The sequence below is a fragment of the Rosa rugosa genome, chromosome 3 (genome assembly GCF_958449725.1).
Source record: "Rosa rugosa chromosome 3, drRosRugo1.1, whole genome shotgun sequence".
Classification (NCBI taxonomy): domain Eukaryota; kingdom Viridiplantae; phylum Streptophyta; class Magnoliopsida; order Rosales; family Rosaceae; genus Rosa; species Rosa rugosa.
The window spans coordinates 41668685-41686154 of record NC_084822.1 but is presented as its reverse complement, the minus strand read 5'-3'; the positions used below and the strand labels follow the sequence as shown (position 1 = coordinate 41686154).

The 17470-nt window shown below is 40.3% G+C and overlaps 2 protein-coding genes and 1 non-coding gene across 3 annotated transcripts; 1 reads left to right on the top strand and 2 right to left on the bottom strand.

Moving 5' to 3' along the window:
- Positions 1-922: 922 nt before the first annotated feature.
- Positions 923-3793, bottom strand: LOC133740715 (protein NRT1/ PTR FAMILY 5.2-like). Its single transcript, XM_062168659.1, has 4 exons — positions 3616-3793; positions 3219-3436; positions 2329-2903; positions 923-1944 (listed from the first exon to the last, which is right to left on the bottom strand). Exons 1-4 carry the CDS (start codon positions 3749-3751, stop codon positions 1110-1112), a joined length of 1764 nt encoding a protein of 587 aa, XP_062024643.1. The 5' UTR covers positions 3752-3793; the 3' UTR covers positions 923-1109.
- A 2167-nt stretch (positions 3794-5960) lies between these two features.
- On the bottom strand, positions 5961-8758 carry LOC133738289 (heterogeneous nuclear ribonucleoprotein 1-like). The gene is made up of 2 exons (XM_062165799.1): positions 8408-8758; positions 5961-7450 (listed from the first exon to the last, which is right to left on the bottom strand). The coding sequence occupies exons 1-2, from the start codon at positions 8627-8629 to the stop codon at positions 6386-6388; spliced, it is 1287 nt and encodes a 428-aa protein (XP_062021783.1). The 5' UTR covers positions 8630-8758; the 3' UTR covers positions 5961-6385.
- A 69-nt stretch (positions 8759-8827) lies between these two features.
- On the top strand, positions 8828-8922 carry TRNAM-CAU (transfer RNA methionine (anticodon CAU)). The gene is made up of 2 exons: positions 8828-8865; positions 8887-8922. It is a non-coding gene; the product is annotated as a tRNA-Met (tRNA).
- The last annotated feature ends 8548 nt before the right edge of the window (positions 8923-17470 follow it).

The window sequence follows — 17470 nt, the reverse complement described above, 5'->3', positions numbered from 1 at the left end:
TGGATAGGAAAGTCAAGCTTTGGCTTCGACATCCTGAAATAAGAAGAAGAAATATATTAGTTTTGGAGTTAAAAACTTCCACGACAACTAAATAATAATAAGATTTCCGAGCTATGCTACCAAGAAATCGATTTCCAAGAATGATTGGATTAGACCGAAACAATGATGTTTATATGGTCATAAATCGATGCGTACGGACGCTCTTAGTCCGAAGTTTTATGAACGCTCTTAGTTCGTTAATTGCGTGAATCCCCACGATTCCGCTTTTCAAGAATCAAACCCACCTTATAAGAAAGGTGGGATGTAGAAAAAGGGGGGTTGCAAGTCCCCGAAGAAAAAGAAGAGGAAATTAAATTGCGTAAAGCAAGAACTTTAATTAAATACTTACTTGGTTAAATATGGAGCTTAAAACCGTGAAAAGATTGCAGACGTGCTATTGATCCTAGGTCAGGATTGCAGATGCCGTTCGATCCTAAGCTAGGATTGCAGAGGCTGTTCGATCCTAAGCTAGGATTGCAATGGCTGGAACGCAGGGCTGCAGGGGCAGCAGAGTATACGGGCAGCAGGGGCTGCGCGCGGTGATGCCGCAGGAGCAGCGATGCAAGCGCTCGGGCGAGCAGGCGGGCAGCAGAGGAGCGCAGGGGCGTGTAGCGCGGGGCAAGCTGTGGTGATGGCTAGGCTAGCTCGGGCTAGGTGCTGCTTTGTGAAGTAGTTGGTTTCGGTTTTGGTTTTCTGTTTTGTGGTTAGAATTCGTGTTGATAACGTGTTTAAGTAAAAGAGAATTCAAGAGAGATTGATGAGAGAATTGTATTTCATTATTGAGAATAGGAGCCCTATATATAGGGATTACAAAGTACATGTTCTAATGTTACAAGGAAACTTAATCCAAGTAGAACTAGGAATTCTAGAACCTTCTCTCCTATTACTACTCCTAGTTTGATTAGGCACACATAAAACTGATTTTCCTTCAACAGGATCAAATTTATGGGAATTCATTTCATCTTGACTAAAAAGCAAGGAATTAACGTACATGCCAAAAAGCTTTCATCAGCTCAACTAAGATCTGTCTTCACATCTTTACATGAAGCTAGCCATATATCTTTGGCAAATCAAGCTTCCACGGCTATCTTGGCTTCCGAGATGTCAACATTATAAGCAAAAGACTTTGCAACAACCAAAAATAATAGGAAATTAAGAAATACAAAACCAGCCAACAAAGCATAGTAGTAGTCTAAGTGTGATAAATTCAAATTGTCCAAGACCCAACCTTTGTGGCCATCTCTCTTGGTCATATCAGAAACTGTTTTCAGAAGAAAACTACTGAGGAAACTCCCAACTGCATAGCTGCTAGTATAATATGATGTCCCTATGCTCTTCATGCCTTGTGGTGCTTGGTCGTAGAAGAACTCTATCTTTGCAACTTCCAGAAACGCATCAGCCACACCCATCAGAGCAAACTGAGGCAGCAGAATAAATATTGTGAGGGGAACTTTCTCTCCTTTGCCAACAATGCCGTTTTCCCTTGCGACGAGTAGTCGTTTCTTCTCAACCAAGCAAGCGAGGACCATGATTACGATCTGCACCACATACCCTATTCCCATTCTTTTGAGCATTGTGATTCCCCTAGGGTTTTGGGTGTAACTCCGTAGTGTTGGAACCAAGTAGCGGTCATAGATTGCGAGGGTTACTAGCACGAAAATGGTTACGAAGGCTCCGAAAGATGCAGGGGGGATTTTGAAATGGGGTCCCATGGAAGCATCTAGAGTGGTGCCCTGCTTTATGAAAAGGGTGTGGGTTTGAGCTATGATAATGGAAGGAATGAATGTGGTGAGTAAAACTGGAATCATCTTCATCATTTGCTTGGTTTCTTCTACTTGGGTCACCGGACAAAGAGTCCATGGTGTGCTTGGCCTGGTACTTTTTACTGCAGCTCTGTCAAGGAATCTGCAGGCCGGAGATAGAATATATAAGGCCAACGAATTAATCTAAAATGCAAAACCATGATGTATATAATCGGCCGGATTGAGAAAAAAAATATAAGCTTATGTTTTCGGTGCTGATTTATCGATATTGCGTTTACATCTAAAACACAAAAACTAGTGCCCTAGAAACAAAGAGGAGATCTTCCAATCCCTTATATCTCACTTCAGTTATGAGTTCCTTTAATGGAGAAGAGAGATTCGAATTTGGGATCTCATTCGCCAAAGAGATCAAAGAGAAATACCACAAGATCACAGGCTACTTGGATTTGTGGCTTTAATGCCCTATTAGATCTAAAGTTCTAAACTACTCATGTCCTATGTTTATTATAATACAGAAATGAAGTACCTTAATGAGGAGGTGTGGTCAATTCTGTGTTTCATTTTGTCTGCATGTTCATCCAAGCTTGGTTGATCATGAAGCTCTCTGGGGTCATTTGGGATATTCACTTTCCACTTCCTAACAGCTGCAGCCAGTACCTGAGCAACCCTTGTTATAGGACTCCCTGAAGGCATTTTGTGCCTGTAAAATGGGGTACCAACCAAGAACACCAACACTGAGATCACAAGCCCTATTGTTGGGAGCCCATAGCCAAGCGACCAACCGACGTTGTCTTGTATGTACACCAAGAAAGTGTAAGAAAAGAAGTTACCAAAGGCTATGCAAAACATCCACCAATTAAAGAAGGAGAGCTTCTGATGCTTCTCCTTTGGCTCAAAACTGTCAAATTGGTCTGCCCCCATGGTTGAGATATTGGGTTTTGTTCCACCAATTCCAACCGCTATCATGTACAATGCACAATAGAAAATCCCTACTTGGAATGGCGAAGCTCTTAATGTGCAGTCCTCGTCCTTGATTCCAGGGCCGCACGATGGTGGTCTCAGAGCTGGCACTGATACTGCTAGGGTTAGTAGTGACATTCCCTGAGTATGCAATTGCAAAGGTATAAATTAAACATTATTTATTAGACGTTGGACATTTTATGTCATCGAGTTGTCAATTGCAATGACAATTTGAATCAATAATTATCAAAGTTGGGTTTTGTTTTCACTAGAAATATTTAAGGTGGCATATATCTTCGTTCAATTAATGTATGTTTTGCATTGGTAATTTCGGCTATATAACATACCAGATACCTAACAAGATAACATCCATTACCTGCATAGGAGTACCTAGATTTTTGTTCATGCAGTTAAATATTCTGAAAGGGAAGAGCAACAAGGAACTGAAAATTTTACCATTATATAAATGGCTGATGCAGAAACAAAGGTCCAATATCGGCCAAGATATGTATCTGCAACATAAGCGCCTAATATCGGTGTGAGAGATAGGGTACCAGTCCAGTTGGTGACATTGTTTGATGATTTTACAGTGCCTTCATGGAGCTTCCTTGCCAAATACACCACTAGGTTTGCTGAAATCCCATGATTTGCCATCCTCTCAAATATTTCATACCCTACATTAACATAGCATAAACATGTTTCTTTAACTACCTAGCTAGCTAGCTAGCTTCATCATTCTTCTTCATAGCAATTTTGGGCTTTTACAGAACTATTCAAGTTCTTCCAAGTAGGGGTACACCATGCATGGGAGACTCATTCTTCAAATCAAGAAATTAGGAAGCTAAGTACGTACCTACAAGGAAGGAGCAAGCTCTCCATCTCCCAGTCTTTGATCTTGTAATAGGTCTACCTTTGAGGTCTGTAGTCCCATCTTCTGTGTAATCTAGTAATCCAGCATTCTCAAGGCATTTCTTCTCTACTTTTGCCATAATTTTGGAGCTAGGTAGCTATAGCCAGAGAGCGAAAAGACACTTAAGTCTAGCCAGTTGGAATTCAATATATAATTCAGGTACATATATATAAACTTTTACAATGATTGGGTCAGATAAACAAATTAACTAAGGATGTCCTTTCAACTTCTTAAACTCATTCCATGGCCGATTAGTGAGGGGAATGACAATGACCAGTATGGAAGATGTTAATAATTTGGAAGTAATATTTACCAACTTTTTTTTTTTTTTACATTTATTAAAGAGGATCAAATGATTTCACTCATACTCCCGTGGTGAATCGAACCTAGGACCTTGATTTTAGATAGTGGGTGCTTTAACCACTGAGCTAACACCACATCGTCAATAATATTTACTAACTTGTATAACCGTATATAGATAAATCTCCTTTGTTTGTCCTCAGTTGTTTTACTTATTTTGGCTAAAGGTTACTATTGTTAGGTTTATGACTATTGATGATGTTGCAAACGTGCAATCACAAATCTACTCAGGGATTCCATTCAGAATTACTCAAAGGGATGTGATCACTTTTAGAACGAATAACAGGATCCTTTTTTTATTTTCTTTCTTATCTCAAAAGTTTCACATCCAAAGAAATTCGAAGCTACATGTCAAAGGCATGCTTAGCTACATAATGTGACACGGCCGGTTTTACACCAGAAGAAGATAATTACAGAAAACTTTGATTAGTTGAGAAGCAATGTAGTCTAGAAGATGCGCGCGTATGATCACACTGCAGATCGCTACGTTTGCATAATTAATCCTTATTACATTAGAAGTATATTAATCTTTTCCTGATAACCGATTGAGCATTTTTCTGTGCGACTATATTAGTTAAGTTTAGTTGTCTTATTAGTACTGTCGAAATAAATTGAAGAACCGAAGTTGTCACTACATATTTCACGGTGCAAAAACCTTATTCAAACCAGACCCAGTGCAGTGCATGCAATTGAGTCAACAGAAATAGGAGTTTCCACCAAAATAATGGGAACATTGTCATTGAAAGAAGGATGACCTGTTTGCAATCTAATTGGTCCATTTATATGAAAATATCCCAATATAACTGTTTATGACGTCTATATAACTCTGGAAAGTGACGGAGAAAATAACAATATATTGCAGTATCTCTGTTTAAGAAAATAACATTTGGTGATCCTTCATTGTCTCCAATAATTGTAATACAATCTGTTTATAAAGTCAAAGCTCAACGTCGCACAAGTGCAAACTGATGGTGAAAACGCCTATTCACAGACCACGTTGAAGAACAGGGACACCCAACCAGTATGGAATCAAGTAGCAATAAGAGACCAAAATCATCATGATATGAAATGATTGGAATATACCACACTGAGATCGAAATGAGAGGGAGAAAAGTTGAACTATAAGTCGCTAGCACTCAGACGATGCTTCAGGCACAGTAGTGCAGTATGTGGGTTGATAATGTAGTTTGAGGGAAACAGCTAATCGAAGCCTATAGCTTCTCTTCTCCTTTCAAAATGCTTGAGCATGAATGGAATATCAATGGTACAGGACCGCAACTACACTTAACAGGACTGGCCAAATGCCATTGACATTATCGTACTAGTAATCAACCTGATGTTTACTGCTCGGGTGCGCTAGCAGACATATGCAACATTTGAAGCATAAAGGAAACAATAGGGCAACCAAGAAAATACATTTTTCAGGCATTTTGAATCAAAAGTGGGACTTTCCTAAAGGGGTAGCAACATACAGTACATAAATCAAAAGAACTATAGCTACTACATCAACATTCCGAAGCTAGGCAATCAAATGCACTGCACAACCCCACCTGATTATCAAGTCCGAGCATCATATACTAATAAAATTATGCATTCCAAGTGTTCCCAAATTAGAATATGGAATCACTCCTGCACAGAAGGTGCAAATCCAGAAACCTCAAACAAAAATGTCAGGTCACTTAGTTATGCCCCATATGCAGTGATTCAGCACAATAGCCTGTATATCCGCACATATTTCCAAGTGCCTCACTAGATGTCCCCATCTCTCTTCCATCACTAGAATTGCAACATCCCAGTTGCTCGAAAGGATAAAGCATAAACTCCAAGCAGTAGTCCAGATAGCAACATCAAAAACTGCCAGCACACTGCAACTATCATTATTACCAACAATGATAAATACATTCAATAAGCATGAAGAATCCAGACAGTAACATCAAACTTCTAACACAGTAACTGAATGACATTAATGCAGCACCAACAATAAACTATCATCATTATCCACAATGATAAGTTGAATAGAAGTATCTAGTGAAAACAGCAAAGAGGGCAGAGGGTGAAGTAGAATGAGGATGAGGGTAGCTTCAAAATTAGCAAGCACACACACACAGTCTAAGCAAGCTAATATTAAATTCTACAATTTTAAAGACATTTACTAAAAAATAATACTGCTAGAATGTAATGGTCGTGATTTCTAGCAGAACTACTTCTGCCAACTACCACCAAGAATCAAGCGATCCAACCAGCCCAAAGATTCATTGTCAACTCTTCTCATGCATAAGCCGTCAGACTGGGGAAAAGATCGTATGTGTAAGGATTCCTGTGAAGAAATTTTAAATCGGTTGGAGCTCTGCTGTTAAGTCTGCCTGGACTGAGAACTACCATAACCACCGCTGGCTTGTGAAGGGTCTGCTCTCCATGATGCATTAGAGTATCCTGCATTTCCATTTGTGTCGCCATACACACTTCCCATGTAGCCACCTCGCGTTCCTTGTTGGTCTCCACCACCACTGTTGCTAGTTGGGGTACTTCCACCACGTCCACCAGAAGTACCATACACACCAGGATAAGAACCGTAACTTCCTCCATAATTGCCATACCCGTAACCTTGATTTCCATAACCAGAAACCCCACTAGGGGATTGACCTCTGGGAGCAGAAGGAGCACTTCCACCTGGAGCAGCCCAAGAAGCCGCAGCCCCATAGCCTGAAGCACCATAGCCAGAAGGGCTTTGACTGCTCCAAGCATTTTTCAAGGCACCGGGTGCCCCACCAACATAACCAACATTAGGAGCATTTGGATTTCCATATGATCTTGCAGGACCACCAAAACCAGAATTGGCACTTCCATAACCACCAACACCGTAACTTCCATAACCTCCATAACCAACACCAGTATTCCCACTGTAACCATAACCTGCGGCGCCATAACCAGAATACGGAGGGAAACCACCTGCCGTAGACTGAGGCTGCATATATCTATTGCCATCCATTCGGCCATCAAATGCATTGGAACTGGCACCAGAGGCACTATAACCTTGATAGCCCCCACCACGACCTCCACCGCCAGGGTTTGCATCTTTGGGAAGCGCTCGTTTTACTTCTACAAGTTTACCATTCAACTCATGGAAGTTCTTTTGTAGTACTCTATCAACTGCATCTTCAGTGTCAAATGTAATGAAACCAAATCCTCGAGGTCGTTGAGTATTCTGGTCATACATTATTACTACATCAGTAACACTGCCGTACTCCTCAAAGAATTGACGAAATCCGTCTTCTGTCAGTGTGGAAGGCAATCCTCCAACAAATATTTTCTTGGTCTTAAAATTTCCTCCACCTCCAGAGCTTCTAGTAGCATTAAAATTTCCAGTTCTATTGGATGTTTGCTGTTCTTCTCTTGATAAAGCCTTCTTTGCTTCCACCTGCATAGTCAAAGTGGAACCCTTAAACAGTTGAAGAGACAAACTGGTGTTTATTCAAGACAAAGTACTAAAGTAGAGATATATGAAAGTAGCATGTGTTTATTTTTTACGGAGAAAGAACCCAAGAAAATGCAAGCGATTGATCAATGTCATATGACAAACAAATGTCTCGTACATAAATAAACTCAAATAAACATATAGAAACTTGCAAAACAAGTACTTTCTCTAACTAGCTAGAAGGAAATCCTCACAGAGAAACTGAAGGTTCAAATGTTGAATTTGGAAAGTGTTACATCTGCAATGTGCATATTAAAAGATTTTCAAGAAATACACCGACAGACATTAGTGTGGTAAACTGGTGTGTTTATGCATCATACTATTCACGAAATGCATCAACAGACACATTGGGATTAAAGGGTCAAGTTTTTGAATATTCAAGAGCTGATTACGCCATTTCCCTGAAGCACCCTATGTGTATTAACTACTCATCAACTAAAAGATCAAGAATCTGTTACTAAAGACAATAACGCAACCCCGTAAACCAAAATACTCCTTGCACGAAATCAATGCAATGAAAACATTCCTTCATTCTATCTCTAAAGAACTTGATTTGCATCAGTCAGAGACCAGTACAAACACAGTAATCATATAACTGCAACCAATTCCACAGTTCCACCAAAGCATCATCCAATCGAAATCGGGCGAAACCAAAAAAAACTATCTTTCCCTTAATTCCACAGTTCCTCAGTTACCAGATGCAAAATGCAAGCACACTCAAACACAGCTCCTCATCAAAATTAACATCCAACATATCCAAGCCCATAGCACAAAACACTAACACAAGCTCTCAAAAAAAGCAATAATCCAAAATCAAAACCAGGACAAAGAAGCAGTAAGCAAGTAGGCGACGAGGCAATGCAGGTGAAATAGGGAGAGAGAGAGAGAGAGAGGACTGACCGCTCGGCCGTCGATGGTGTGCTTGTCGTTGAGGACCCTGTCGAGGACGGCAGGATCAGAGAAGACGACGAAGCCGAAGCCGCGGGGGCGGCCGGTGGTCTTGTCGCGCATGATGACGGACTGGCTGACGTCACCGTACTGGTTGAAGTATTCGGTGAGCTTCTCCTCGGTGGTGTCCCAGGCTAGTCCGCCTATGAAGAGCTTGCTCTCGTCGGAGTCCATGGTGCCTCACTCTCTCTCTCTCTCTCTCTGCGGGGAGTGCACACACCTCTGAAAACGAGAGCGAGGAGGAGGGAAGGGCTAGAGCCTAGGGTTTGTTTGAAAACGACACCGAATTGGGCACGTGGGAAGGGAATATAACTATGAGGATGCTCAGATTATTTGGTAGAATTATATGTGTTTGCTGAGAGTGACCGGCACGGGGTGGTGGCGCAGTTGGCTAGCGCGTAGGTCTCATAGCTAAAGGAATTTTGTGAGTGATCCTGAGGTCGAGAGTTCGAGCCTCTCTCACCCCAACCAAACTTTTTTCCATTTTTGCCAAAACTCATTAATACATGCAAAGAGCATCATCTTTCCATCACCGTCCCCCACACCAACAAAGGTTCATCCATTACCATCAAGGAATGTTCAAGGAGATCTTTAGGGAGGAGTTTTCCATCACTAGCTAGCCATAGTTTTGGAGCTCATTTTCATGCCCTGCTAGTCTAGTTAATCTCTCCCTAAACTCTCTACTTCTTTTGATGTCTGTAAATTTGATACTAGTTTGTATGGTCATCGAGTGAGTCGCCTCCATTTTTTGCAACTCTTAATCTAAACTTGTTTGTAAAGATGCAAATTTGATGATTTCATTTGAAGTTCACTATGCACCACTTTTTACACTCTTAATTAAGATCAAGCGAGCAGTGACTGGCATCCTAAGAAGTTTTGATTTTATCAGGCAATGGAGTATTGATTTCAAAAGAGTCGCTGAAAATGATTCTGATGCAGTGTAATTGGACAACAGATTCCATTAGACTTAAATAGATTAAGGATTACACAAGTGATTCAAAACCACAACAAATCAATGCGTGAAAACTGGAAATTTTTTTTTTTTTTTTTTTTCATATAATATTTTCTTCTTACACGCATTGTCGCACAGCGCAGGTAGGAGGCTAGTAGCCTAGTAGTTAAAACGAGCTGGATCCTCGATCACTTTCCCTTCTTCCCGCTCCATATACCCGTCACTTGCGTCACGCGTGCCCATCTGGTTGCCAAACATACAAAAGAAAGGTCACGTTTTTTCTCCTCGAGGTACTCTCATTTTCTCCACTTTCTAACTCTGACCAAGGGTCAAACAACTCTGCGAGACTCAGAATCATACACCATGTTTACCATACTCGTATTCAATTTGATTCATCACATTGGTTTAGGGTTTCTTGAATCCAAGTCTACTTGATTTCTTTTCAGAATCCAAGATGGAAATGGAACCGGTGGTATGACTACTCTTCTCACTTTCTGATGAATTTTTTTTCTACGTGATTATTTTTCTTGAAGCCAAATGATAGTCATTGTTGTGTTGAGTGCTGCACTTTAATTTTGAGTTCTTGGTGTTTGATTTTGGAGTTGCGGGTGTTTGATTGGTCTTGATGTGGAATTACTCAAATGAATTTCTTGTATGTGTTATCAATAGAAATGGGGCTAAAGGGTTTCCATGTATACTAATAACACTATCATTGTCGAGTTATATGAGGGGTCGTCTTTGAATGGAATCAAGGAGCCAAAGGGAGGACTGCCCAAGTTTCTAGAAATGCAGGAGTGCTATAACATATGCATGGCAGCTTACAAAGAGGTCATGCCTATGGCTGTGAAAGCAAACACTTGGTTGTGGAGGTTCCACTGCTCGGTTCGATTGAGGAACTCCAGCAGATGTTCAGGGCTCCACCCCAGTACTAGAAATATGACTTTTAATGACAATGTTTAAATGAAATTTAAAAAGTTTTCTCTCTCTAGAGGAAACCCTAGAGGCCGCCGCTATGTATACTAGTGCCTGTCCGGCTGCGCCTCGGCGCCGGCGACGGCCTCTGGCCTAGCCGGCGACTGTTAGGTGAGGCCGGACGGGAGTTTTTCTCCAGGGTTGTGTCTCGGTTTCGAAGGATTGGATCGGAAGTTGTTTGGTTTCGTCCCTATTGGCCGAAGGCCCTGGCTGCGTTGTGGAAGTGGGAAGGGATCGGAGAAGGAAAGGGGGTTTGCTGGGGTCGGAGCAGCGTCTGTTGGTGGACATTCGTCAGCCGGCCGACGTCGATGGTCGGATCGACGGTCGATTGAGGGCTGGTTTGGACGATCGATCCGGATCCTGTTGCAGACTTTCCAGATGCCAGTGTTTGTTGGGCGGACTAGGACGCTCGACGGCGTTCGCCGATGGTGGGACGACTACGGAGGCGCGACGGTGGCCCGACTTCGGTGGTGGGGTGGCGGTCTGTGTGGTGGGGCGACACAGCTGGTGACTTGGTCCGGGCGGGTTGGATGCATGGCCGGTTTGGTCCTTTGGGCTTGGATGCAGCTGGTAGGCCCGATATGGGCTGGAGATGGGGCTTGGGCTCACTTTGTGGACCCAACCCAAGTTGTTATATTGTTTAGTTGTCTTGCGCTTTTTTACAATAAGGTCCCGCTTTCAGGGACAGTCTAGGCACTTTTGTGCATTTAGTTTTTACATTTACTAGCATTGGAACAACTCCCAGCCCTAGCGACAAGGGCAAAGGAAAGATTTAGTCTTTCCAGGTTTCTTGCCTATTACTAGAAGTTGAATCTTATACTACTTGCATCTTGGTTTCTCTAGTTGTACACCAATTGAGGTCTCTAGGCGACTAGGTTACTACTTCATGGGAAGTTGGTAGGGAGGATTTTCTTTCTTGTTTTTAGGCTCATTAAATGAGCGAATGTGTTAACAGTGAAGGTCACCGGTCCTTTGTCTGATAGCTTAGACCTTTTATGATTTTGGTGTAAGCCAGTATTGGATGTACGAGCCTTCTGGCCTTGGATAATTGAATGAAGTTATCTCATTTTCTAAATAAAAAAAAATGTTTAAATGAAATTTGCTCAAAAATGTCATTCATTACCCTTTCTGTGACGTTTTCTAATGAAACCGTCATGGATCAAAATTTCATCTCAAGTTTATGACGTTTTCGAAACTTCATTGTAAGTCTTACTATTTGATGACATTTTTTAACTGCCATCACTCTTAGAGCATCTCTAACAATGGAGTCAAAAGCCAAAGTCATTTGCAAAATTTGGCTCCCCTAGTGTCATCCCTATTCATTCATATTTTGCATCTCCAACCATCTTTAGTCAAAAGCCAAAGTCATTTCATAAATTCATCACATGTTGCTGGGGCCCACCTCAATTCATGTCTAACCACATATGGCTTTCGTTTTACAATGTGTAGTCATTTTGACTCCCCTTTTGGCTCACAAGTCAAAATGACTCTATCTTGGCTATTGTTGGAAATGGTGGATTTTGATTGGGGGAGTCATTTTGGCTTTTGACTCTATGGTTGGAGTTGCTCTTATGTCGTTTTTCAAAAGTCATGAAAAATGTTTCCATGATATTTGTTAAATGCCGTGAATGTTTGATAAATGCCACGAATGACAATGGGCCATGCCGCTTGAAAAACATCATAAAAAATATTTTCATGACTTTTGATAAGTGTCGTGATTGAAATGGGCCATGGCGCTTAGGAAATGTCATGATTTTTTTTTTTAACGTTTGTTAAGTATCTTTGATTCTAAAACAGGCCATGGCGTTTCATAAAGCTACTATCGTTGTTTTACTCTTATTGGTATGTGCCTTGGACATGGCGTTGTTTTACTCTTTTATAACGTTTATTAAGTGCCTTGGACAGTTGGTATGTGGACTCTCATTGATTATTGGACTGATCAACGGATACATGAGACAATTGATGTCGAGTTCATTGCACAAGCTATGGACTTAGGCTTTGGGGTTCCAGAACTAGTTTCAAATCACTTGATGATTTTGTAATAGTGAGGTCTTCAACCATTACGTTTAGGAAATGTCATGATTGAAAAGGGCCATGGCGTTTAGGAAATGTCATGATTTTTTTATAATGTTTGTTAAGTGTCTTTGATTCTAAAATAGGCCATGGCGTTTCATAAAGGTTATAAAAAAAAATTTGGCCCAAATTCTGAAGACCCCGCATCCAAATTTTTATTTCGCGCCTTAGCCCATTTTGATATAGTCACCTTTTTTTTTTTTTGAACTCTTTCTATTCTATGAAAGACACCTTGGCCAGAAAAATAAAAAAAAAATTCATCTACCCGAAAAAAACTCTGTTCTCTCTACTTTCATATGAATCTCTCCTTCTCACTGTGAAGTCTCTCTCCATTCTCTCCATCGTCTATCTCTGTTGTCTTCATGGAAAAACGTCATGGAAAAAATTGCATGGCATTTAGTAAACCTCATCATTGAATATCTTAACATGATGTTTTGCAAATGCCATTAAAATGTTTACCATGACTATTTCAAAACGTCATTACAAGAACATCTATAACGTTTAGCAAATGTCATTAAAAGGTTACGTTTTCAAACTTTATCACAATTTGAGACCAAAGACGGCACCAATAGAGACGACGTTGGTTGTGGCGTTTGAAAAACATCATGGAAACCTTTTCATATGAACTGCTAACCTCTTTATATATGGCAGTGGTCAAATTTAGTTAGAAGAGTTGGAAGAGCCTGAAGAAGTGATAAAGTTAGTCACAAATGATGACTACACATATATTACTTTACATGCAAAATCAGTTATGCAAACCGAGTCAACAGAGGTGATATATGCTCTAAGTAGTTCATCTTGGTGCTTCCTCGTTCTAGAATCTAGATTGACTTACATGAAACCTTTTAAATGTGACAGAATTTTGAATATATGTTACAAAAGGCTTGTAGGGATGAGTTCTGCTCTTTCATTACAGCATCACCTATCAGCCAATCAGGGTTAAACAAGGCAACATTCCCATGTCCAAATGATCCATCACTTTTTCAAGAGGATGATGGATCAATGGCTGGAGAAGCTAATTCCTTCCTGGTTTTCAGCATATGTAGTTCGACTGAGCAAAGATTTTTTGTTGTACCTATTGATCGTGGTAACCCATCAACCACAGTTTTGGCTACACCTCTGATCATGTACGTTTTATCTGGATGACAGTTTTGATAGGTGTTATGTGGGTTAGTGTGCTGGTGGTTTATTCCTTTTTGCGAGTGCTTCTGACAGGTTGCATGTGAATAACGACCGTGTATGACTATTTTATCCACCAAGGAATTTGCAACTCCCTCTCCCCGCTGTCCCTCATATGGTCCCAAACAACATTTTTACGATCAGCTATTTTCTAGGGTGTACCACAGATAGTGTGTACAAGGTTTTGGGGATCGAATGGAGGAGTATTGGAGATGATGAAAGAGAATGCACAATGAAAATAAGGATTGTGAGAGAAAATGTTGCATGGACTGGTGAGAGTGAAGTGTGGAAAAGAGTGACTGACCCTTGGACTTGGAGTATGACAACAAGTGGGATATTTTTTTTCTGCTGATGTGTGTGTTCAACTTGAGGGATTTATCCACTGGTTGTTTAAGCAAGAAAAGTTAATTGTTGCATTTGTGGTCGACAATGAAGAGGTTAGATTGATGGATTCTCCTTTGCCTCATGAGGGTCACTGAAATAGGGGGGAGATTAACTATTATCGTTGTTTTACTCGACCCTTGGACGGTTGGTATGTGGACTCTTATTGATTATTGGATCGATAAGTGGATAAGTGAGACAATTGATGTCGAATTCATTGCACAAGATATGGACTTAGGCTTTGGGTTTCTAGAACCAGTTTCAAATCACTATGATGATTTTGTAATGGTGAGGTCTTCTACTTCTCCATATCAGATTTGAGTCACAATTACTTGAGGGATTCCGGAATACAAAAGAGGATACGAGTTCATGCCTAATGGTTGGGTGTTGAATGAAGAAGGTATCGTGGAGTATTTCAGCATCTATCGAAATCTCCTTATGCACTAAATATTCTCTGTGTTCCCTGAAAACTTCTAGCGAGATTGTACTTTTCATATAGATATGAGTTAACTTGGAGACAATATGGAGTTATTGTGATGAATAGCTTACACTATCGAGATCTCCTCATGTAGTAAATTGTCATTGATTGATTGATTTGTGCTCCCTGAAAACTTCCAGCGAGATTGTACTTTCATAGATATGAGTTAGTTTGGAGACAATTCAGGTCTTACATTAGTGTTACTGTCTAACTTGGAGTTATTATGATGAATAGCTTACACGTTGGTGGTATTGCCATCTTCTACTTCTCTTCCTAATTTTCTGTTCTATATCTGAAGTGTGGCCAAGGAGATTAAATTTACAAACCATTTATAGTACGGCTTAATAAAACCCTTTATTATTTCACCTGTATGTTTAAGTTTTTTGGTTACTTATAAAATGTCATACTAGTTGCTCACATGAATTTCTTGGAACAGAAGATCACACACGAGACCAGACTGTGGATTTCTAAGGCGGACCTGCATGTCTGAGATCAAACACATACTAGTGTGTTCCTTCATCGTAGCCTAAGTTTCTCGCTCGTTCTCTGTATATTGGGTGTGAAGTTTTTGACTTGGAGAGGATGGTTTTTATGGAATTGCGTCATCCACCATTTTGAGGATCAAGGCACAGTGAGCTGCTCAAACATTATTACAAATTACTGGGTAGGGATGGTGTGGATGACACTCTTTCTGGGAGCGAATAAGTAGTTAATCAGATGACTTTCGTCATTGCAAAATGAATAAGTAGTTAATTGCATGCAGAAATATTATCTTTTAGAGTGATCAGTGTAGAACCCAGCAAACAAAGACCTTTTCCCCCAAGTTAATTTTACTAGCTAGAAGAACGAGAAAATGTTCGTTGTGAATACACACACTTGGTTTTGAAGGGAGCCTTTCTAATGAGTACTAGTTGAGGATTTTTGTGTTAGATCCATTTTTCGATCACATTTCTGCAAATCAACCGTTAGAAGTTTAGATATTTATGTGTAGATCATTTATGCAATTTTTCAACCAAATTGAAAATAGTTAAAACATTCAGAATCATGATTTATCAGGTATGAACATGAACGGTTCATGTTTGACAAATTTCGTTCGTTCATTGATTTAATCTAGTTCGGTACCTTAACGATTAGCAATTTGGAAGAAAATTTTCAGAAGTGATCTACTCATGCATACATAAACATCTAATGGTTGATTTGCCGTAATGTAATCGAAAAGTGGGTCTCCCAAATCGTTGATTAGAAAGTTCTTAACTAGTCCTCATTTTAGTGGTCCTTATCAGAAGGGCTCCCTATTGAAATAAGACGAGTGATATTGGAAATTTTGAAATTTCAAACCTTCCTGTTGATGCATAGCATAGTACAAAGTAGTGTTAGTAGCATCTGTGAAGGCCCACAGAAGCATATCATCTTCGACCCTTAAATTTTCACCTTGCCAAACAAAAGTCTATTAGGTATATGCCGTATATATACTCCACTAAATACAGCGTCTTATATACTTCATTAAGTGTATTCTACGTTCTCATTTATCAACTATCATTTTTTTTTTAATAAGAGAGCCGGTGTGGCTGCTCTCAAGTCTTGCCCTTAATTAGTGAAACTGTAGAATATATGGGAGGACATGGTATTTAAACCCCGATTGCAATATGCATCAAGAGAACTTCTTGAGATGATAACATGAGTCTCGACTAAAACAATGTATTCTAGCAAGCACCAACTAGCGAAGAGTGCTTTACTGACTACTCCATTCGCTTTACAAATGTAGTGCTAGAAATATAACTCTATTAAGAAGAAACATCATTACAAATAACACTGGTTTCCCCATATGTTGCCACTGAAATATAAAATCAATGAGACTTACTTTCACACTGCCACACGGAGACTGCGACCATTTGACCAAGTAAGGAACTTGCTACTTACCTAAAGCAGACACGTTACTGCTACTAAGAGTTTGCTACAATTTGCCAATTCAAGGAAATCGCTGCCTACCTAGAGCACACAAGATGCATAGATCAGGACTAAGCACACATCATCCTACGAAAACATGGTAGCAACTTATTAACCCAACTACTAACAAGAAAATATAAAAATAACTAATAACATGAACAGAAAAAATAAACCATCTTGGACTCAGGCCAAAAGGGTCCAGCCAATAATCCTAGCTCACTACAATTTTTGAACATACAGTCTAGCCACCCCATCGAGCCTCCAAGGCTGTCGTACAACAGCCACATTTGGATCCCAACGGCCATCGGAACACTGTTGTCAATTAGAACCACAAACCATGAGGGCCCAAACTGAAACCCTCAACTGTCCTCTGCTGTATGCACCGAATCTAGTCCACAACCACTCTCCAAAGGGATTGCTGCAAGATTCGATTGGATCCAACAACTGACCAACCCATCAAGAGGGGTACGAACCACGGGCACATAATCGGTGCCTGCGACTAGATCATAACAGATCCGATCAGTCACCACCGTCAGCCGCGAACCCTATGTCTGTGCAAACACCACCATCAACTGAAACCAAGGCAAAAAGAGCCCTCTCATTTCCAATTTCCGCTCATCTACACCAACAACCTGTTCGATCGAACTCGATGCACGCTAGTAAGGCTAGAAGCCAGCGCTAGCGCCTAGGTGGAGCTGGACAGGCACAATTGACCATTGCGTTCTCAAGGTTTTCTCTCTCAATTTTTTTTACTATCAGTTCTTTTAGGAGAATGATATTTATATTCCCAAATTTACAACTTATATTCCTTTTTTTTTTTTTTTTTTTTTTTTTTTAAAAAAGAAGAAATTCTCACTCCCAAATTTTGTCTTTACAAAAAGACAAACTTTAGCATTGATTGTTGTATTCTAGAAGATGGACGCCCACTGAACTGCAAGCACAAGGGCAGGGGAAAAATATGTCTTTACTCCATTGCATTTGCAAGCCACAATCAGAAAATCAAGTTAGTAATCTCCTCTTCTATTTTGCTTTA